The sequence below is a fragment of the Brassica napus genome, chromosome C5, assembly GCF_020379485.1.
Source record: "Brassica napus cultivar Da-Ae chromosome C5, Da-Ae, whole genome shotgun sequence".
NCBI classification, from domain to species: Eukaryota; Viridiplantae; Streptophyta; class Magnoliopsida; order Brassicales; family Brassicaceae; genus Brassica; species Brassica napus.
Genome location: NC_063448.1, coordinates 39,164,187 through 39,188,180, shown reverse-complemented (window position 1 = coordinate 39,188,180; position 23,994 = coordinate 39,164,187). Strand labels below are relative to the sequence as shown.

The 23,994-nt window shown below is 34.3% G+C and overlaps 2 protein-coding genes across 3 annotated transcripts; both read left to right on the top strand.

The window, feature by feature from the left end:
• Positions 1-1,512: 1,512 nt before the first annotated feature.
• LOC106388251 (ubiquinol oxidase 1a, mitochondrial) lies at positions 1,513-3,426 on the top strand. Its single transcript, XM_013828279.3, has 4 exons — positions 1,513-2,017; positions 2,104-2,232; positions 2,540-3,028; positions 3,113-3,426. The coding sequence occupies exons 1-4, from the start codon at positions 1,613-1,615 to the stop codon at positions 3,170-3,172; spliced, it is 1,083 nt and encodes a 360-aa protein (XP_013683733.1). The 5' UTR covers positions 1,513-1,612; the 3' UTR covers positions 3,173-3,426.
• A 7,340-nt stretch (positions 3,427-10,766) lies between these two features.
• Positions 10,767-16,863, top strand: LOC106388249 (protein TIME FOR COFFEE). Of its 2 annotated transcripts, none has more exons than XM_048758755.1 (12): positions 10,767-11,004; positions 11,078-11,557; positions 11,636-11,808; positions 11,898-12,183; positions 12,258-12,576; positions 12,663-12,705; positions 12,873-12,965; positions 13,116-13,338; positions 13,426-13,492; positions 13,585-13,654; positions 13,730-14,059; positions 14,170-16,863. In XM_048758755.1, the coding sequence occupies exons 1-12, from the start codon at positions 10,839-10,841 to the stop codon at positions 16,567-16,569; spliced, it is 4,650 nt and encodes a 1,549-aa protein (XP_048614712.1). In that variant the 5' UTR covers positions 10,767-10,838; the 3' UTR covers positions 16,570-16,863. The 2 variants fall into 2 exon arrangements, with proteins under 2 accessions (XP_048614712.1, XP_048614711.1); XM_048758754.1 differs by having other exon boundaries at positions 13,113-13,338.
• Positions 16,864-23,994: the final 7,131 nt, after the last annotated feature.

The window sequence follows — 23,994 nt, the reverse complement described above, 5'->3', positions numbered from 1 at the left end:
TTCTTTCCAAAATTTTCCTTCACTAAATTTTACATGATTTTTAAATTCTTTTTGTCTGATTCATTTCCTTTTGATACAGGTAAAATGGATTTGAGGTCAAATCCTTTTCAAGAGGGAGGGAATGATGCGCCTCGGATCATAGACCCGGGCCAGGATGATGCGACCATGGCTGAGCCAGATGATTCTTCAACAAAAGACAAACCAGGATGGATTAATGGTGAGGATACTGATCTAAAACCAGCTGATGAGACTGAGGACGAGCTGGAACCAGCTGAAGAGAGTATGCTTGAGCTGAAACCAGCTGAAGTGATAGTAGATGAGCTAGATGAGCTGAGTGAGCTAAGTGATACTAGCTTGGAGCTGAATGAGCTAAGTGACACTGAAGATGGAGCTGGTTTAGTTGCTGGGCGAAATGAGCATTTTTCAGCCCAAAGAAAAATTCATAACAAATTCAATTTGGGTCGGTTTTACACCAAATTCGACCAGACCTTTCCTCAGTCCATTTCAAGCCCATTCTCATCAAGAATGCCAAGAGGGAGTCAGCAAGGAAGTCTTGGTCGTGCATGGGAAAAAGAATTCAACAAAAATCATTAATTTCGGTCTTTAGTCAAAGTCTTCATTTCTAGTTTCCATGTCTTGTTTTTAGCACATTCTTCTTTGGATTTCTACAACTTGTAATCCTATATATAGGGCCTAAGAGCCACGAAATAAGGGAAGCTTTTTCCCCTTTTATTTGAGTTTATCTCTTTGTTCTTTGTAGAACACTTCTTTGTTTCTTGGTGAGGTTATCTCCGAGTAAACAGCCTCTAATTCGTTGGACCTGTGCGTCATATCAGGCAACGTTTAGAAATCCTTCTTTTGGTGGACTTGTGAGTCATATCAAGCACCAACTGAAGTCTGGTAGTATCATTGGGCCATCCGCAACCCATTGTGTCACCGTTCAATCCATCAGTTCTCCCTTTTGGCGAGTTCATATCCCTTTAGTCCGGTCGAGTGATCCTTCCCTATTTTAGGGCGTATCAGCGGGTACCCGCGATTTAAATTCGGCTGACCCGCACCCGCCCCGTTCAAAATAATCTCGACCCGCACCCGCACCCGCGATTTAAAAATTTCAAATGGTTCGATCCGCACCCGCCGCGGGGCGGGTCAAACGGGACGGGGCCCGTGGGCGATGATTAAAAACCATCACAACGCCTAACAATACCCACACGATAGCATTAAATCCGACCAATGAGATTCTAGCTCTTGTTCACCACTCAAGAATCTTCCAGCCTTCTCCAAACATCTTGGTTTCCAAGAAAAAATCTTCACCGCCTTTTAATTTACATATATGCCCTCAGTCAAAGCAAAGTACAACTCAAAGTCCATCTGACGACCTCCAGGGTCAATCCCGTCATTCTAAAAATACCAAAACCAGAAACTGACACGCGGCGTAATCTGCTTACGTACACGTTCACGATCTGGATCGCAGACCGTTCATTTTTCTGGTATATATATAAACCCTCGCTAGCGTCTGAAACCCATAGGACACAAACGTTAACGGAAAAAAAAAAACGATTTCTCTGCAATCTTGCTATATTCTTGGATTACTTGTTTACCGATCTGCATAACGATGATGAGTCGCGGTGGAGCCAAGGCGGCCTCGTCGCTGGTGAAGGCTGCTAGACCACGGTTGTTCTCAACCGCCACTACGAGCACGATCCGTTCCATGTCTCACGAGACGAGCCATCTTCTGCGACCTGCGGTTGCGGATTTAGCTTCTCCGTCTGGTATGAGCGGTTGGATCTGGACTAGTCGAGCTCCGGCGATGGGAGGCGTGCGGTTCGCCAGCACGGTTACTTTGGGAGAGAAAACGACTACGACGGATGCGAATCCGAAGAAGGCGGAGAAGGAATCATCCACCGGTGGTGAAGCCGGAGGTAACAAGGGAGGGAAAGGAATCGCTAGCTATTGGGGTGTTGAGCCGAGTAAGATCACTAAAGAAGACGGTACTGAATGGAAGTGGAATTGCTTCAGGGTACGTTTATATATAGAATCGTTACATCTTCGTGATTATATAATATGATCGTGTTTAATTGAAGTTTCTTGGGATTGTTATGGCAGCCATGGGAGACGTATAAAGCTGATTTGACGATAGATCTGTCGAAGCATCATGTTCCGACGACGTTTCTTGACAGATTGGCTTATTGGACTGTTAAATCTCTTCGTTGGCCTACCGATCTCTTCTTCCAGGTACACTTTCTTCCACCATCTCCGGTTTAATGTTTCTTGTAACTGAAATTGGAAACGTTCCAAATCCGATGTCGTCATTGATTTCGTATAAACCTCTTTTATGGCAATTATTAAAATATTTTATTTCTCTTTTGGAATTTTTCATTTATATCATATATTGTTGTGCGTTTGTATCATTGTCCACTTGTTTTTTCAGTTGTGATTATAGCATTTATTTGTTTGTTTAAACCATCTAGAATTATTCTCCATTATTTTGATATGATATGATGATATTGATGCTATGAATCCTTGTATTTGATTAACGCAGAGGCGATATGGATGCCGAGCTATGATGCTCGAGACTGTTGCAGCAGTGCCCGGAATGGTCGGAGGAATGTTACTCCACTGCAAATCTCTCAGGCGCTTTGAGCAAAGCGGAGGATGGATCAAAGCTCTTCTCGAGGAAGCAGAGAACGAGAGGATGCATCTCATGACGTTCATGGAAGTCGCTAAACCCAAATGGTACGAGAGAGCTCTTGTCATCACCGTCCAAGGAGTCTTCTTCAACGCCTATTTCCTCGGTTACTTGATCTCCCCGAAGTTTGCTCACCGTATGGTTGGGTACCTTGAAGAAGAAGCTATCCACTCGTACACTGAGTTCCTCAAGGAACTTGACAAAGGTAACATCGAGAACGTACCTGCTCCGGCTATCGCTATTGATTACTGGAGGCTCCCTGCTGATGCGACCCTTCGTGATGTGGTGATGGTGGTCCGTGCTGACGAGGCTCATCACCGTGACGTTAACCATTTTGCATCTGTAAGTGTGTTCTGTTATTGGAAGTTGACCAAAAATAAATCATTCCATTGTCTGTGTGATTAATGAAAGTTGTTTACTTTGCAGGACATTCACTACCAAGGTCGTGAACTAAAGGAAGCTCCAGCTCCAATTGGTTATCATTGATTTTAATTACCATCTCGTTGAATAAAAAGGGCTTGTTTTTACTAATGTTTCAAAACGTTGTTCTAAAGAACTTGAGAGTCTATGCCTCCCCTTTCACTTGTATATATAGATCACGGCTCACCTCTACTGGAGCCATACTTTTGGATCGGCGTCCTTGAATGTTATAATTTGCTAAAAATATTCTCTGTTGTGGGCTTTTCTGTACTTGGATTTTCGTTAAAATTTATGGGCTATTGGGTTTTTTTTTTGCCATATTTTCATTTATTCACTTGTGTTATAATATTAGTAGAATGGAATAATTTGGAGAAGAAAAGTTGTTCGTATGTTTATAATACTTAATTGCCACTAGATTTCGATTTGCGTTTTGAAAGTATTTTATTTTATAACATATAAATTTTATATTATACAATTGTTTATTGATACTTTTTTATTATTTTAATTGTGTATGAAAAAAAATATATGATGTGTTTTGTTTTTGTAGATGTCTAATAGTTATTTTTATATTTTTAGTTGATCATACCTTGTTAACTAAGAATACATGTTTAAATTAAAATTAATATTATCAGATTTTATTTATTTGAAATAAACAAAGATAGCATTAAAATATCTATCTATATATATATATATATACAATCATATTATAATTAAAATAGGGTAGTCTTTATTTGAACCATCTCACTGATTTTAGTTTTATTTTTAGTGATTTAAACTGAAATGTGATCATTTATATTTTTAACTGTGTTTGATGAACTAAATGACTACTATGACAGTTTGTATATGTATTTAACTATATATATGAGCGTATTTAGACTATAAATGGCCACAATAAGTTAGTATATCTAAACCTTTAATAAGTGGTGAAAAAGGAAACATAAGTGGTGAAAAAGGAAACATTAGTAAGCTAGTTACAAATAATTGCTATATTTTTTAATTAAAAAGTAACGGAAATCCTATAAATAATTGTAAAAATCAAAAGGACCTAAAAAGTAGTCTATATATATATTCATTTAAGGTAAATAACGATATTCAATTGGTAGTTAATACTAATTTCCATATATTTAAAACAAAATAAAAGATAATGGCATTTTTTTGTAAATAACTAAAAGAACTAAGGGCAAAATAGTATAGATTTCAGGGATTCACAAATTAGTGGTGAAAAGGGAAACATTCTTAAGGTAGTTACAAATAATTGCTATATTTTTAATTAAAATTAAAAAATAATGGGAATCCTATAAATAATTGTAAAAATCAAAAGGACCTAAAAAATAGTCTAAATATATATTCATTTAAGGTAAATAGTGATATTCAATTGGTAGTTAATATTAATTTTCATATATTTAGGATAAAATAAAAGATAATGGCATGTCATTGTAAATAACTAAAAGAACCAAGGACAAAAATAGTATAGATTTCAGGCACTCACAAATTAGTGGTGAAAAATGAAACTTTCGTAAAGTAGTTACAAATAATTGCTATATTTTTTAATTAAAATTAGAAAGCAATGGGAATCCTATAAATAATCGTAAAAATCAAAATGACCTAAAAAGTAGTGTAAATATATATTCATTTAAGGTAAATAGCAATATTCAATTGGTAGTTAATACTAATTTCCATATATTTAAAATAAAATAAAAGATAATGACTTGTCATTGTAAATAATTAAAAGAAGCAATGGTAAAAATAGTATAGATTTCATGGGCTCACAAATTTCCATAGACGTTTAAATTGTCTGCTACAAGATTTGTATGCCGCAGATTTGTCTCTAGTTTCTTCATTCTTTCTTTTGTTTACAGATTAAACACACCATCAGCGATGTTTTAATCAATTTTTCTTCTGTGTTTGGGGAAAAGCCCTAAACATCAATTTTCTTCATCATCTCAATCCACGTTTGTTTTCTTCTATCGGGAGGGTCTGATTACGATAGCCATGTTCTGGATTCTCTCCATTGATTTGGAATTCGGTATCTCGGGACAGTTATGAACGATTACCATTTGAGAATGGTTTGTGTGTTGTCTCTCCCTTCGGGAGTGCGTCTTTCCGGCGATGGCTAGACTTTATAGGTTCGTCTTCATCGGTGTTTGTCCGTGTCTTTGGGATCACGGTGTTAGGATCTTTGGTTTGGAATAACAAACAGGTCAGGAAAGGCGCCATGGCCGGATGATTGGTTAGTGATTTGGAGTATACGATTGACAACAATATGTGGCTTCTTCTCGGAGATGGACTACGTCAACAACTCAATCGAAGTTTCAAAGAGCAGAACCGTTCAGGCTGTGATTAATTTTCGAGAACAACAAACCCATCCGGATTGTACAAAACAGAGAATGTGGGAGGAGTTTGTTGTTAGCAAAGATGAAGGAAATCAGAGCTCTATACGAAAGCACATAATGATAATGCAACATCAAGAAAGGCTTGACGTGGATATTTGATATGCTGCATGGGGAAATCTTGACAGAATCATCACATTTTTTTTTTGTTTCAAAGAGAAGACAAGAACCACATACATCAACAACAATTCTTAAAGTTATTAGTAAAGGTAATGCCAAGTGCATTTTGGAGTTTCATCCAATAGATGACAGCCAGTAAAAAGTATGCGAAAGAGGGACATAACAGGTTTTATCTTGTAGCCTATAAGCCTCTCTTATGGAAAGAATGGTTACTTTCCACTCTTTCATCGAAATTGTTTTCAACTTTTCTTATATTCTTTCTTTACGTATGAAAAAAGTTTAACAGAGAGAGCGAACCGAGTGGATCCTTTAAATAGCGTATGGGCCTTTATTTTCTTTTCGGGCCCCAAACCTTTCAAATATAAAGCAAAACATTATTAATAAAACATTAAGAAAAATAGTCAAATTATAATAGAAAACTTTTTCATCAAATAGTTATATATTTTAGGGGATTATGTGTACTAATTGTGACAAAAAAAAAAAAAAAAAAAGGGGGGATTATGTGTACTTAACCACTTTCTTTCAAACGTACCAGAGACTCTCTCTCTCTAAAGCTAACAAAATAATATATAGTTATGTCCTTTAAAATAAGAGTATCTATCATGGCTATTGTTCTCAGTTTATCATGGCAGTTTAGGTCAAATAATAGCATTAATCACCAATAACCTTAATTAGTTTATTTTATTTCTTCATCAGCAAAATGGTAGAGGCAAAGCAAAAAGGGCTTCCACATTCTTCCTCCCTCATCAATTATTAAACACACAAATAATAAATTATGTCTGACACTATATGTTGATATGAAATATTTTCAATATTTTGACTTTTCTTTATCTAACTATTGAATTATATGTATACGAAATCAAGACAAATACGTCCTCGTCAGTTGCCTATCCTCTATCTGTCAACTGTTTCTAAAATAAAGTAATATTTAATACTAAACATAAATTAAGCTAAACAGAGCATCTAATAGATAAAAAAAATTAAACAAAAAAAGACATGGATAGGAAAGAGATTGGTATAGCGGAGCAATAACGGACCTAAGACAGAGGCATGAGCGGACTGAGCACCCTGTTGCTACGAGCAAACCTGAGAGAAAGACGCCCTCAAACCTTGGATGCACCGGCGCCTACAGCTTCTGAGAACCCACTCATCATCACCTCCACTAAGAATCACATCTCATACCTGTAAGTTCGTCCAACATCACCTCATCGGCAGCACGAGGAAGAGTCCACAACCGGCGATGCCGTCATTCAGGACAATGATCAAATATATAAAAGAAACTATCGATAATATATACAAATAAACTCATCCTACCAAGGCGCAGTACGATTATAAAATAGAAAAAACAGTCATGGTGCCATGTTCGTTGTATATTATTTTAAATGCTATCATGATCTATGATCCAATAATATTTTAAACAAAAGATACTATTCAATTACCAATATTAAAGTATGGTTTAAGTATAAAATAATAAATTGAAATTTTCGATGTGCGTTAGTGCGTTAATGAAGGGATATTTTTACATATATCTTATGTATCTTAGCATACGACAAAGCATAAACAATATACTCCACTAATAGAAAATTTGAAATGTTTTCTACGATAATTACACCATTTAATTATGTTTCTTTTTATTAAAACTAGAAAATAATCGCTTTTATGTATGTAATGACTAATGAATGGTTAATGGTCTGTTGATATTTTATAAACAAAATAATGGTGAAATTTTTATTCTTTAATTTTTAAACCATTCATGTCTGAAGAAGAAATTTTGCTCTGACGGCTAGGGCTAAGCGAACGATCAAAACAGTTGACACGTTGGCAGAAAGCAATAAACTCCAAAAGTCACCACGTGTTACCTAAACTCGTCAATATTTGGTAAAGTATTTTTTTTCAGAATAATAATTCATTATAATTTATCTTTTCTGGTTCCTTCATTGAGAAGTTTTTTAATTTAAGAAAATAAATTGAAAAAACCCGACAATTTCATTTGGCAGGACGCAATACTTGCATACTCCAACGTGGCATTTTTGGGTGTTTATATTATTTTAATATTTCAATTTTAAAGGCATTTAAATGACAGCTCATCTACAAGATGACGTAACTACACCACTCTAAATCTACCACGTAAGCAGTTAGCATCTGTTACGCATATCAAGCGTGAACGGCTGTGAGATTAGCTTCCTCACACTTAACTCTGTCTTTGATTGTATCTACAGAGAGATTTTAAAACGGAAGGAATAGCATCGACAGAAACAAGATCCCAGCAGACGAATCAAAAGAGAGCTATTGTCCACGTTTCGTATCTCTAAAATGTCACGTGGCATCAGTCTGAACCACTGTATAACTTTGATTTGTTTTGTACGCGCTTCGCACCGCGTAATGTTTGTAACAATATGTTTTTTTATCATTGTAATTAAATATGTAAATCTACTGTTTTAGTCTTGTTACTCCACTGTAATTTATTACGATCCTGACCATTGACCAAAAACATTGTTGTGTGTTTAACTACAAAATCTAATATTTTACATGGGCCCCTGTTACACGTCACATTCATTCGTTGCAAATTATGATATTTTTTTTAAAAAAAAGGGATTGCTAAATTTAATACTAAGTCACTAAAACACATACTCACTCTATTTTTAATTGTAAGTAATTTTGCTTAAAAACACGAATATTTAAAAAATTATTATTTAAAATAATATATAATTTAACCAATTAATTCAACTAATTATTAAAAACTTATTTCATTGATCACACAATATCTAATAAATGAAAAAGATACATTAAAATATGTAAACTACTTATACTGTAAAACAAACTCTTTTTGTTAAAACTAATTATATTTAGAAACGGAGAGAATATTATATAATACATTTGAAAATAACGTTAATTGATTGTCAAGTTAAAAGTAGAAATCTTTCCGTATTTCTAATTTCCTTTTTATTCCCACGGACGATCTGCTGGACTCATACATCTTACAAGATGACGGTTTGGACCGTGTCAGAGTATGAAAATAATGTAATAACCATCATACACCACATAATTTTTTGTGTGTGTGTGTTTGGGGTCAGATACACCAAATATTTTAGTATGCTAAACTAATACGCATTAAAAATAATATACATCAAACTAAACAATATTCTTTTATCATTCGAAGCATTTTTCATCTGCTTATGCATACACTATGATAGTATCAATACAAATTACCAAACATATACGATTAAAATTTTAATTCCCTAGGATCCAATAAAAAATTTAGATATATAAGATTGTCAGTGTATATAAATATAGTTATAATAGAATTCTAAATTCAAATTTATTATTTTTGGTAAATAAACAAGACAAAAGAGAGTAGGGTGAAAATACTTTAAAATAACTATTGTAAAAAAAAAACTAATGTATTGAAAAAGATAGAGCGGTAAAAAGGAAGGAGAAGAGCAACTCCACATTGGCAGCTAACTGCGGGCCCTACACTTCTCGGAAGTACTGTGACCACGACTTGAGTGAAGTTCCTCTCAATCGAGCCGTTTAGTGGTTGCTTTAATGAACGACTCAGATCAACCGGTTTGGTGCCAACTCAACACCTTTTTAGGTTTTTACGGGATGACGCTTTCTGCCAGGTCAGATTGTTTTAAGCAAATTATGGAAACAATAAACTGGAAAACAATCTAACGGCTGAGTGAGCATTTCGTTATTGGCAACAAATGGTCGCAGCCGTCGATTTGTATTATATGAGTTGTATTGTATTTTAGACTAAAGTGGGCCCAACTTACTTACTTTATAGGTTTTCCTCCCTAAAATCCCGAGATTATTATTTTCAATTTTAGAAATATCCATGTATGACCATATATTTAATTATTTGATTGAAGTTATGTCAATTTGACTAATGTATCAATCTAACCTAGGAATGATCGATAAATTGATTCTTACCCTTCCCAATTTTGATTTATTTTGATTGAAACATGAAAAATAAAGTTTTGAATAGTTGAAATTAGAGATTTCCTGGTATAATTTATTTGATTTTTTGCCTTATCAATCAAATTCTAAAACTTTAAAAGTTCAAAGATAAGACATATTACATGTATTAATTCTTTCAAACCCATCTTAGACATCTTATTATGGTGTGGTAACTTTATTACATGTATGAATAATAAGTAAAGAATACATTAAGTAATAAATTTGTATTAACAAATCAGCTATAGAAAAGGTAAATAAGAACCTTTTATTTACTGCAGTTCCAATCAAATATTTAGTTACTGCCACCAATAAAAAAAACTAGTAGCCATTTGATTTTTTTTTTTTGTAACACAGCCATTTGATTCTCTTGATTTTGTTAAAGGACAACAAATGGAGAAGAGAGGGTGAGAAGTGGAACCTGATATGATTAATTATACCGGTTGGATCGGTGTGAATTGGTGGTCACAAAGATTCCATTCTGATCGTCAGATCACCTTTACCAAGGTCTTTGTGTACCGGTACTAGCCGGTGATACATCTTCTCAACACACATTTTGGATTAAAATAATATCATCTTTGTGCGTGTATATGTCAGTGTTTTGTTTTCTTTATCACACGAGTCATCGCGATTAGTGGACAACAGTACACTACCCCAGGAGCCTTTCTAATAAATATTTTATTGAAATAGTATATTTATTTTGAGTTAAATATTATTATCTTCTTGTTCGAGACTCTCAATATCTTTATTGTTTCTTTTCATTTCTTTTAATTCTCGACACAATAAAGTCAATAAAATATTGGTAGCGTTAACACACACGGAAGTGAGCGATGTCAAACTTTGACACGTGGCAGTTTAGTGTTTAATAACTTTGGTACAGTCCTAATAATTTTTTCACATGAACCCCGGAATAGTATTATTAAAAATACCGAAATTAAAGTATTTTAACAATATAAATGTTAATATAGGAGTATTTTATAACCAATATTTTTGGTGTAGGACCCACATTAGATGCTGACTATTAAAAAAATAATGAAAGAATACGTTTTTGCTAATAATAAAAGAGGAAATTTCGGTTATTGATGCGAGATCTCAATAATGGAGGGCCAAGATGTAGTCACGTTGGTAAATACAGATTTGGGACCGTTGGATGCGTACACACCGACGGTGGAGATTAAGAAAAGGTAATACGGGAGGAGATAGGAGCCGTGGATTTATTCGGGTCGCTACTGCTTTTATTATCAGGAGCACAAATAAAGGAGATAATGGGAAGCAAGTATAGAGAGATAGAAGAAAGAAAGAGAGAGAAGGAAGCGGAAGCAATTAGAGAGATGGATAGAAATAGGGAAGCTAGACGAGTACCCATGGCGGCTGCCGGAAATGGCCTGTCACGGCGGAGGCATAGAGCCGGAAGCTTCAGAGATTCTCCAGGTTTGTATTATTCATTTCCTTCTTCAGATCTGGGACTGAAGGTATGATTCTAATGGGTTTTTTTCTGTTTCAGAGGAGGATGTACCGGTGGAGTTACCGGAGGCGGCGAGGCTGAGAGATCGAGGAGGGAGTACGAAGAAGGAACGAGAACGGGAACGTGACAGAGACCGTGAGAGGGAAAGAGAACGGGATCGGCTACATAGCCGGAGCAAAAGGCGGAGAGGAGAACGGTTAGTGATGGTTCACGGCGACGACGGCGGTGACGACAGCTCGGAAGAGAGTGTCAACGACGATGAAGAATATGACGACGGCGTCGGACCACCGTCCTCGTTAAAGATGCTTCCTCCTTCTAGTAACATCTCCGCCGCTTCTTTTCCATCGTCTCTTTCAAATCACCACCACCACAGCCACAACCACCAGAGAAAAAACTTTCCGCCAACGTCGAAAGTCTTCAGATCGCCTCCTTCTCCGGCGCCAGTGACACCTGTCGTCTCGTCGTGGAAGGCTGCCGATGAGATGATCGGCGTAGCGGTTCCTAGAAAAGCTCGGTCAGGTAGAGAGGTGAATATAGTTTTATGCAGATCAAATCTCTTTTCATTTGTTAATCTAATTTCCTCTTTTCTGGTTACAGCTTGTACAAAGAGACCGCATGAATCATGGGCATCAAGTGCTAGCGGCGGTGGTGTTTTTGCCTCCGGAGAGCAAATCCACCGCCAAGTGTCTCCGGCTTCTAATTTAGCGTCTCCCTCTCCTCCCGCTCCTACATCACCGTCTTCATCTAACGTTTCTGCACGGAAAAAGATGGTTCGTCCTCTCAGGATTCGCTCAAATCTCTCTTTTTTTTTTGTTTCTTTCGTTTGACTATATTTTTGTTTTGGCTTCTGATTTTGAAGCCGTCGGGGACAAAACAAAAGCCTCTACCGCCGAAGTCAGCGCCGTGCAAGCTATCATCATCTCCGGTGGCTGTTCAAGACGAGATCGAGATAGAGATTGCAGAGGTGCTGTACGGAATGATGCGCATGCCTCTAGCGGCGTCGAGACAAGAATCGGCCGGTGAGGAAGGTGCGAAAACAGCCGTGGACGTCAAATCCAGAGTATCTTCACCCATCTCTAATTCACAAGCTGTTCTCCAGTCTTCCACCATCACATTAGCTGCAAATTCAAGCTCATCAGCCATTGGTAAGTTCTTTTCATCCACAACCATCTGTTGATGATTTGTCCTTTTTGCTCATTTTGATTTTCTATTTTCTCAGTTCCTAAAAGAAAGAAGCCGAGGATTATCAAATACGACGACGAGAACAGTTCTAATTTACCGTCACGCGCCGTTAAATCCGAAGCTGAAGCTCCGTCTAAAAGTCAAGTTCCGTTAGGCGATCAGCTAAAGAGATCGGGATCAGCCGACGAAAACAGCGCGGTGTTGGATTCGACCAATCCACCGCCCAGAGAAAGCAACGCGTCGTTAGATTCGAGATCAGCTGAGAAGAAAGAAATTAATCCGCCGAAAGAGGAAACAGTATCGCCTAAAGTGGAAACTTCCCCAGGATTTAGATCCGATGGTGATGGGGCTAAAATGTTAGCAATACAATCTTTTACATTTATTTTTTTATTTTTCTTCCCTTAATTCTGGTGCTCAGTAAAGTCTCCGTTTAATCATGCAGAAGTTCGCCGGCGAAAGAGAAGAAGTTTGAGATAGATCTGATGGTAAGTTTCAGTTTTTCTTTTTCTTTTTGTTTTAATTCTCTCTAAAGATTTTTTCCTTTTAATAAAAAAATATTTTTATTTTAATTGTAAGTCTTGTTAAAAAAAATTATAAGATTTTTTTCCTATTTTGTTTAAAATATTATTTTTTAATTTTTTAACCGGTGTAGGCGCCACCTCCGGTTAGATCGACATCGGAGAGAGGCGGTGAGATGGAATGTGTGGCAGCAGAAGCTAACCCTAAAGTCACGGAAGTGGTAACGGTGAGTGGGACCTACTTTTGTTTGGTAATTTTGTCATAATTGCGGATTTCCATCATTACTTTTCTACTTTTTTTTTTTTTTTTTTTTTTTTACTTTTGGCCCTCTTTCTTATCTTGTTCATTTTTGCTTCTCTCATGCATGATGAAGCAGGAAGCAAAGCCTCTGTTAAAAGAGGATGGAGGTAATGCGACGATTGAGTCGGAGGAGAAGAAGAGATCTCGAGCGGTGGCTGAAGCTGAACCTCATAAGTCAGAGAGGAGTTGTGAGCTCAAACTCGACTTGGAGAAATCTGATAATGTGGGTGTAGTAAACAGGCATCATGTTCAGAAACAGGCACCTCCGCAACAACAACTATCTATTCCAGATAAAACAGGTAAATAATCTCTTCTTATATTCCTTGAGTTTCTTACTCTTGCTAAGTTTTGGTTTCTTTAATTCATTCATTTCCTGATTTTTCCAGCTCAAGCTACCCCTATGCCTCTGCATATGTCAATGCCTGGCTGGCCTGGAGGTCTTCCTACAATGGGGTATGCGTTTTGTAATTTTAGTTAGTGAAGTTCTTGGAAAGTCTCTTTTTGTTTCACTTGAACTAATAGAAAACTCTGTGATTATCAAACAGGTACATGCCACCTACACAAGGTGTTGTGCCTGCGGATACTACTAGCTCCTTATCCTCAGCAGCAATGCAGGTAATTTTGATAGCTTTCTGATGCGTTCGAAGAATCTTCTTTCATTACTAATTTAAATTTTTTGATCTCTTTCAGCCTCCTCCACATTTACTTTTTAATCAACCGAGGCCTAAGAGATGTGCAACACACTGCTACATTGCTCGTAATATTCAATCCCATCAGCAGTTCATAAAGATGAATCCGTTCTGGCCTGCGGCAGCAGGCTCAGCTCCATTGTACGGGACCAAGGCCTGCAATATCAGTCTCATGCCTCCCACAGAACTGCAGGGGACTGTTTTGGGAAGAAGTTCCAATCCTGGTCCAGATGTCAACTCTCAATCTACTTCCAAAGGCTCAGATACAGGTCAGAGAAATCAAATATTGCTCCAACAAGCTCTGCCTCCAGGAGCAGCTAATAACATGATGGTTAGTTTTTCTTTGTCGTCCATCTAAGCATTCTTCTCCTTCCATGTTTTGGTCGTCTTTCTTGAAAGCTGATTGTTCTTTTTTCTCATATTTTGTTTCTTTTATTGTAGCATGGTCCTACATTCATTATCCCCGTGGGCCAACAGCCTCATGCAGCTGCCGCATCTGTCAGACCTAATAGTGGCAACACAGTTTCTTCTGGTGCGACAGCTACTGCAAACTCCATGAATGGCTCTGCATCAGCTACTCCAGCTGGCGCCCCAACAATGACCTTCAGTTATCCAGGCAATGAAACGCAGTACCTGGCCATTTTGCAGAATAATGGCTACCCGTTTACAGTCCCAGCACATGTCGGTGCACCACCTGCTTATAGAGGAGCTCCTGGACAGCCGATGCCATTTTTTAATGGTTCGTTCTACTCCTCCCAAATGATCCAGCCTCCGTTTTCTCAGCCACAGAAGCAGCAACAGCAATCTGGTCAAATGCCCCAGAGCCATTCTCCAAGCAACCAGAATGGAAGTGTTTCCACTAGTTCCTCCGCAGCTCAAAAGCATCTGCAGAACCAACAGCTGAGACCGCCGATCAATCATGGGAACTCCCAAGGATTTCCAACTCACAAAGTCCAGTCTCAGCCTTTGAGTTTTCAGCAGAGGCATCAACATAGAGAAAATACGCCTCAACATAGCGAGACTGTAGGAGAAGATAGCCCATCAACTGCTGATAGCCGGTCTGCTCGTTCGAGTGTTGCCTATGGCCAGAACTATGGTATGCAGATGCAACCAACACACTTGGGTTTGATGAGTTCAGCAGCTCCAGGAGGGGGAGTGGTCGTATCCTCGAGCAAACATGGTGAAAAGAAATCACAGCAGCAGGGTTCAATGGCTGGTATGGAATCGTTTCAGTCGCAGGGTTATGCTATGACCTTTGCGACATTCAATGGGGCTAGTAGTGCTCCTTCCCTGAACATGTCATCAATTCCTCAGAATCACCCTATGTTCCACAGCATGCCAGAAGCAGCAAGGCAAGGTTACCAAATGATGGCAGCTAATGTTGCCGCAGCTCAAGCAGCCCAACAGAAAATGAACTACAGTGCTCCTTCAGATGATGGAAAATCTGGGTCTAATGCTACTGCTAATACGATGGAAGAACAAAGGAAGACAGGGAAAACGAGTGGTGTGAATGGTGGGCAGTCTATTGCTTTCTCTAACAAACACGACCTGGCTGATGCATCCGTTTCTGCTGTACCGAGTGGTAGCATCGTTGATACATCCCGTTTGCTAAACCTTGGTTCTGCTATGCCACAGAGTTCCAGTTCTATGCCGACTTCTCATCAGCAGCAACTAATGCAGCAGCAGCAGCAGCAGCTTATGCAACAACAGCAGCAGCAGCATATGCAACGGAATCAATCGCAGCAACCTTATCCCACCATGTATCTCCAGAAGCAGCAACGGTATGCAACATCAGTGGCTGCATCTGCTGCTAGAACCAAAGGGTCGGTGGCGAGTAATGGGAGTGGTTTTCCTGATCACAGTATCGCCGTATCGCCCGCGGGAGGTGCCAAGTTTCCAAATGCCAACTCAGGCTTTCGTCAGAACCTTGTTCAGTCACCTAGTAATCAGGTGCAGTCAACTCAGTGGAAAAACAATTCACCAAGGACAACAAACACTGCCCAACCGCAGTCTCCTTCCATACTGTCCCCATCATCATCTGCTGCTGCTGCTGCATCGTCCCTAAGAAACGTCTCGCATAAACAGCAAAGCCGTCCCCAGCAATCGCAGATATCTTTTGCAGCAAACTCGAAACCAATGGCTTCTGGTTCACCTATGCAGCAGATGCAAGGAGGTGCCAACAACCGAGCTCCATCTCCACCAATGTTAGTTGGATCACCTTCTACATCTTCGGTCTCCAAAAACGCCGGCGGAAGCCCAAGGACAACTGCTTCCGCTTCCTCAGCAGCGAACAAAGCTGGACAAGCTTCCTCCACTACTCACTCATCATCTCAGCCGTCCAAGAACTTACAGTCTGCATCTGTGGCGTCATCTACTGGGGGAAGGAATAATGGTCCTTCTGTTCTCGGAAACCCCACTACGAGCTCTGGATCCAAGTCCCAACAGCAACAGTTGTCAAAGCATGGGTTGCAGCAGCAAGCCCAGCTCTTCTTTTCTAATCCTTATATGCAATCTCAACATCAACAGCAGCAGCAGATCACGATATCTCCTTCAGGTGGTTATTTCATTCAAAGACATCAGCAGCAGCCAGGTTCCACAGCTGCTGCTGGCGCCACTCCTGTCACCCTCTCCGGCTGCACTACAGGAGCCGTAACTGCCACTTCAGATCCAGCGAAAGCCATCGCAGCCGCAGCAGCAGCAGCGAATAACGTGAAAGGAGGAGGTGGAATGGGGAAGACGCAGCAACATCAGTTGGGCCCTCCAGGGTTCACGTATGTACACGCGGTTCCCTCTGCGGTTCAGGTTAAACCCGCAGATCAGAAGCAACAAGCGGGTGAGTGAAAGAAGCCCTAGAAACCATTTTTAAACTTAAAAAGCAAAAAAAAAAAAGAAGACACGGAATGGTTGGGAAAGTTGCGGTTTATAGCTTGTGGTGGCGATACGAAAGATTTTAAAGTCGGAAGAAAGGAGACGGGGCAAGCCATTCACAAGTGATGACAATTTTTTTGGAGGTGCTTTTAAGCATTGTGTACAATTAGTGTTTATATTATTCTGACAGGTTCAGTTCCAAAAAACCCAAAAAAAAAAAGCAAAACCACTGAAGTTCTAATTTTCAAAACAAAATTATTCATTCTTCTTGAGAAGGTTTGAATGCTTTTTGGTGGTGAATTTATTTTAGGAAAAAATAGCAAGAGCTAGCGAACTTGTACGTAAAATAATGATATGTTCTTGTGTTTGGTCGGATCATCAGTTAGTGGACTCTGTAGTTAGGATCTGTTTTTTGGAAATTATAAGAATGAAACAGTATGAAGAATTTATGATTCGTGTAGGTAAGAATCAGATGCAGTGGGGAGATGTAATTACTAAATAAACGAATGTAACAAAGTTTGTCAAAACATTCTGATAGTGGAAATAATGTTGAGACATATGGAAATAGTGGAAGGAAGTCAAGGGGGCCCAACGCGTGCAAATTTTCTTTAAAAACATACAACCTTCGCCAAATTAGCACCTCCACATTTTTGTACCATCTCCCTTTTTCTTTCAGTTTTTCTTTGTCGGTCGTTCTTTTAATGCAGAGATGTTTTTTATCAAAGCAACAACACCATTTGGGACTTGATTTCTTACTGTGTAGTGTGTTTAACGATGATTTTTTTTGATAGCTGTATCCCCTTCATACCACTGCCTTCACAAGCTTTTGGTATAAAGATATATATATTAAAAAAAAGATATTTAAAAGTTGTAAAAGTTGAACTAGATGCTGCCACATAAATCATTTTCTTAAAAAAGTCGTTACTTTTATAATAAATCGTACAGTGGAGCAGCTTCAAAACTAAACCGATTTTTAGAACAATTAAAAAACTATCTTTTTGGATTTACATTTCATAATAGATTAATAAATAAATGACATAATCCCAATTCCTAAAAAATAAGATTTATATATATATATATTAAGTATAATATATTTGTTTTTTTAACAATAGATAGCACACATTACATCATCGTATAATCTCTAACTCGATTACATGACAAGTCCAAGAACAATGATTCCACGATGAAGTTTTCCCCGGAACATCTGGATCGACGGACGGTTCTACATATATGACATCGACATGCTCTCTCCGCAGCAGACGATCACAGCGAACAATTTTGTCTACAGTACTCTGAAACCTCTAAAAGTTTGCATTCTATCATTTTCAAGAAATTGAATAGTCTGAAATTTGAACTTCGAACCTGTGTGTAAAAAGTCTTTAAACTTTAACTAGTAGACTATAGTGTCTTTTTGTATACTTGGTTTCTAATAAGTAGTGAGTCTATATCATGACATTAAACATGTATATAATTATTACAAAAGTCTAAGGCAACCAATCATTACCTTTTTTTCTTAACCATCACAAAAATTTGGATTATATGCTCTCAAATTCTCCTATTGTCAAACTTAACAGCTTGTGTTTCTCCTTTATTTTTCTCTTTTCCTTTTCTTTTGATCCTAATTGTTTTATCTTTATATTTTTTTTTGTCTGGATTACATGGCAAAGAGTTACACAATCCCAATTGTCCCTTAGCTAATAATTAAAAACGTATGGGGTTCAACTTAGAAATCTTGAAAACAAATGGGACCCACCTGGCAAAATCCAAACTAGCCAGTGGTCCATTATTAAACTTTTGTGGGCTCAAACTTAACTAATATTTGTCTCGTGGTTCGTGGCCCACTTACAGTACACCGATATATATATATATATATATATTATTTTATCAAAAAAAATCTCGTATTAACAAATATCTTATTTCTAATGATTCCAGTGGCAGTAATAAATTGTTATTAACAATTCCTTCTCCAATAAGACAAAGATAATATTATTGTTTTTTTTCTGCCACTACACTACCAAAGATAATATAATTATTTTTTTCTTTAAGTTCTGTGAAAATTTGTTTCCTCGGTGTCTCATTACAAATATATGGGATTTTAGGTGGTAGCTCGAAGTTTTAACATTACCATGTACTGAAAATACAGTTTTTCTCTGTGCGAGGAAATAAGACATGTAAGGAGAAAGCACAATTGTCACACATGTATATTCTTCAATCTCTAAGGCTTTTTATATTATATATATATAAGGTTTTTTATATATTATATATATACATAAGGTTTTTTTATATTATATATATATATAAACCTTTTTTTAGCCTTTGCATTTGTTATATTAAAATTCTGCTCGCTAGAGACTCCTCATATCCCAGTAAGCAGACCATTATCAACGAGTTCTTTATTCTAGTTATACATAAGCATACATTAACTGATCAGCTGCTATGGCTCTGTTTAGTTATGTTTTACATTAATGATATGTGACCGAACAAGAGGTGTCTCAAGACCTTTCCCTTTGATGGTTTGGTCTTTGGCAGTGAGTTCATGGAACATAAAAACTAAACCGGGTACATGGTTAAGTACCACAATAAGTTTTTGAGATAAAATAATATGGAGGACGCTTTCTTAGAACTCTCTCTGTGTTATTATGTGAATGAATAATTTTACAACCTTTAGATCCATTTTTATAGCATGTTCAAAATTCATTTCCTTTTCCGTATAGAAATATATACTTATCTAGAAAAAATAATTTTTTTAAAACCGAAAAAGTGTACCGTACCGCATGGCTGAAGGTCCCTACACCCCCAAATGTCAATCTTGATAGCGAGTTCATCTTCTTTGATAGCGAGTTCACTCCAAATGTTAACCACTACGTCCGACCCAACAAATGCTGGACTTTTAGTGGTGCATAGAAATTTAAGACACTTCTAGATGCAATTATACTAGTGTGTGCCACACATCATCTACTTTATGGAGGTCCGATTAAGGAACAAGGACTGTATTATCAAGCCACGATGGAATCCGTTCAACCGTAATATTGTATCACATGCTCGGTGCACATTGCGTTGCTTTTATGGTGAACAGTGCGACGATGTGGATCCTCTAAATAGAAAATGTGAGACAAGATCTAACAAAAGAAAAAATAATTACTAGCAAAAAAATGGTTGACGCTAAATGTATTTTGGAAAAAAAAAATGGTTGACGCTAACCAAGACCAGTCGAAGATGTGACACCAAGTGCTATCCACTACAAAATGTACTCTGATCATTCTGTTGATGTATCACAGTTTGTGTTAAGATCAACACAACGCATGTCTATATAAGAATTAGAAATGAAGAAGTCAAATAGTTTATACTTAGAGCAAGAACCAACCTCCATGGGCTACAATATAAGATATTGATCGTTGATAAGATATGCTTTGCTTGAAGAATTCACTTAATTAATGTAGCTCGGTCTCATGATGCTTCTCATGCAGAATTGCAAAGAAACATTGGTAATTTTTAAGTTTTAAGTGCTTGAGTAAAAATCCCCAAAGATATTGGCTTGTGTTTAGGCAATGAATAACCCGTCCCTAACTGCAAAATGTAAGAGAAAAGATCTAGAGCTATGATTGTTTATCTACATAATGGTGAATATTGTGTAACACATGGTGAATATTTTTATTTTTGGTAAAAACACATGCTGAGTATTCTCAAGCCTAATTGAATATATGAACAAACAAATGAAAATAAAAGGTCTATGAATAATTGAGATGATGAAACCTCAATCAGAGATAGAAAATTTCTATAGGTCTAAGTGGTGTCTAGACGTCTCTATAAGCGGTAAGTCGTTTATAGACAAGATTTTTTAAATGATATTTAAAAAAAAAAATCTGTATATGTGTCTGTCTAAGCACTAATCTCCTATATATTAAAAGAAAAACATTACAATATTTTAGCAATGATATGTGTCATGCATCACTAAAATGTTTTTCAAAACCTTTAAAGAAATATGTTTGTCCACTAAACATATATAATATGCTTCTCATTAAACTAATCATAAATTAATTAACATTCCACAATTAATATTTTTCATTTCTTTCCTTAAATAAAAGCTAAGAAATTACCAAAAGTGAATAAAATATATATTTGACAATTAGTGATTTTAATAACAAAGATTTGATAACAATTTACATATCCGCAATTTTTTTTAATATTATATTATTAAAATAAATTAAATAAACATATTAACCATATAATAAAAATTTAGATTTTTTGTATATGTTATATTTTGAATATTTAAAAATGACTATAAATAAAAAAAATCTCACACTGAAAATTTTGTGATCAATGGTTTAATTTTTTTTTGAATTGAGAACTTAATATTTTAATTTCGAGATTTGCATTGAATTTTCAAGAAAGATTATAAATTATTAAAAACATTAAAAATATTTAAAATCCCGCACTAACATTATTTTTATTAATGGTTTAAAAATTTTGTTAAAAAATAAAATGATCATAAAATAAAATGATTAGAAAGTTTCATTTAATAGATAGTCATATTAAAAATATACTATATCTCCATGTTAATATTATTTATATTTAATTACATACAAAACAAAATAGAAAAACATAATTGTTTAAATTTATCTACCACAAAACGATAGTAAATAAACAAAAGTGATTTCTTTATTTATGTATTTGTATCAATTTTAATTATACATGTAACACTTAATTATCATTTAGCTGTTTCTTGAACATAGATTGATACTATAAATCGACAATAGAGGAAAAAGAGCAATAACTTTAGATACTCTTAGGACCTCTCTTTAAGCATGTATGTTTTTTATTGGTTTTAGTTTTCTAAAAGCATTTAAATTATATGAAAATCTATACTAATAAAAGGGACTTTTTGAGGCTCCATAGAGCGTCCACATCAGCGAAAAAAAATTATCCCGAAAGATGACACGTTGCATTATTATTTAAAAAATAGAAAATAAATAATAAATAAATTTACAATAAAAAAAATAAATAATAAGTAAATAAACAATATAAGAAATAGAAACATTGCATTAAACAATAATAAGTAAATATACAATATAAGGAAAATAAATAATAAATAAGAAATAAAAAAAAAACTAAATTAAAGATATATCTGAAAAATGTATAGTAGAATAAATAATAACTAAATACACAATATAAGAAATAGAAATATTATATTAAATATTTATCGTAATATTAGAATAAATAAATATAAAATATATAAAAAATAAATAATAAGTAAATATAGTATATAAAAAATAAAAATATTACATTAGATATATATCGTAATATTATCATTGATATAAAAGCAAGAAATTTAGAATAAATAAATATACAAAATAAGAAAAGATAAACAGTAAGTAAATATACAATATAAAAAATGGAAAAACTAAATTAAACATATATCTGAAAAATGTATAGTTAAATAAATAATAAGTAAATATACAATATAAAAATATTACATTAAACATTAATTATAATATTACAGTAAGTAAATATAAAACATAAGATATACTAATAAAAAAGACCTTTTGAGGCTCCATAGAGCGTCCACATCAGCAAAAAAAAATTCTCCCAAAAGATGACACGTTGCATTATTATTTAAAAAATAGAAAATAAATAATAAATAAATTTACAATATAAGGAAAAAATAAATAATAAGTAAATAAAAAATATAATAAATAGAAACATTGCATTAAACAATAATAAGTAAATATACAATATAAGAAAAATAAATAATAAGTAAGTATACAATAAAGAAATAAAAAACTAAATTAAAGATATATCTGAAAAATATATAGTAGAATAAATAATAACTAAATACACAATATAAGAAATAGAAATATTAGAATAAATAAATATAAAATATATAAAAAATAAATAATAAGTAAATATAGTATATAAGAAATAAAAATATTACATTAGATATATATCATAATATTATCATTGATATAAAAGCAAGAAATTTAAAATAAATAAATGTACAAAATAAGAAAAGATAAACAGTAAGTATACAATATAAAAAATGGAAAAACTAAATTAAACATATATCTAAAAAATGTATAGTTAAATAAATAATAAGCAAATATACAATATAAAAATATTACATTAAACATTAATTATAATATTACAATAAGTAAATATAAAACATACGAAAAATAAAAAATAAGTAAATATACAATATAAGAAATACAAAAAATACATTAAACATCTATCTTGCAAGTATATAATAAAATAAATAATAAGTAAATATATAATATAAGTAATAGAAGTATTACATTAAACATCTATCGTAAAATTACAATTTGTTATAAAAGCAAAACAGTTAGATAAGTAAATATACAATAAAAAAAAGTAAATATACATTATAAGAAATGAAAAAACTACATTAAATATCTATCTAAAAAATGTATAGTTTTACGTTTTTATTATTTCCAGATATTTTAAAAGTAAATATACAATATAAGTCAAACAAGCATACAATATAAGAAATATAAATATTACTTCAAGCCTCTATCATAATATTATCATTTGATATAAAAGTAAGAAAATTAAAATAAGTAAATATAAGATATAACAAAAAATAAATAATAGGTAAAATACAATTAAGAAATTAAAATCTAAATTAAAAATCTCTGTGAAAAAAATGTTTAGAAAAATAAATAATAAGTAAATATACAATTAAAAAAATAGAAATATTATATTAAACATCTATCATAATATTAAAATAAATAAAAATACAATATAAGGAAAAATACACAATAAGTAAATATACAATAATGGAAATAGATACTAATAAAAGAAACATTTTGAGGCTCCATAGAGGGTTCACATCAGTGAAAGAAAAATAATAAGTTAATATTCAATATAATAAATAGAAATATTAAATTATACATCTATCATAATATTAACGTTTGATATAAAAGTAAGAAAATTATAATAAGTAAATATACAATATATAAAATGGAAAAAATAAATTAAACATATATCTGAAAATGTATAGTTAAATAAATAATAAGTGAATATACAATATAAAAATATTACACTAAACATTTATTATAATATAACAATAAGTAAATATAAAACATAAAAAAATAATAAGTAAATATACAATATAAGAAATACAAAAAATACATTAAACATCTATCTGAAAAATATATTATAAAATGAATAATAAGTAAATATATAATATAAGAAAAAGAAATATTACATTAAACATCTATCATAATATTACAATTTGATATAAAAGAAAAACAATAAGATTAGTAAATATACAATATAAGAAATAGAAACTCTACGTTAAACATCTATTTGAAAAATTCATAGTTTTACATTTTTCTTATTTTCAAATATTTTATAAGTAAACCTACAATATAAGTAAAACAA

Excerpts from the sequence above, each read along its gene's own strand:
- LOC106388249 (XM_048758754.1), top strand. The coding sequence starts at position 10,839 with ATGGGAAGCAAGTATAGAGAGATAGAAGAAAGAAAGAGAGAGAAGGAA. Across the intron at positions 13,493-13,584 it reads GGAGGTCTTCCTACAATGGG|GTACATGCCACCTACACAAG; the intron begins GTATGCGTTTTG and ends ATTATCAAACAG. Across the intron at positions 13,655-13,729 it reads TATCCTCAGCAGCAATGCAG|CCTCCTCCACATTTACTTTT; the intron begins GTAATTTTGATA and ends GATCTCTTTCAG.
- LOC106388251 (XM_013828279.3), top strand. The coding sequence starts at position 1,613 with ATGATGAGTCGCGGTGGAGCCAAGGCGGCCTCGTCGCTGGTGAAGGCT. Across the intron at positions 2,233-2,539 it reads CTACCGATCTCTTCTTCCAG|AGGCGATATGGATGCCGAGC; the intron begins GTACACTTTCTT and ends TGATTAACGCAG. Across the intron at positions 3,029-3,112 it reads ACGTTAACCATTTTGCATCT|GACATTCACTACCAAGGTCG; the intron begins GTAAGTGTGTTC and ends TTTACTTTGCAG.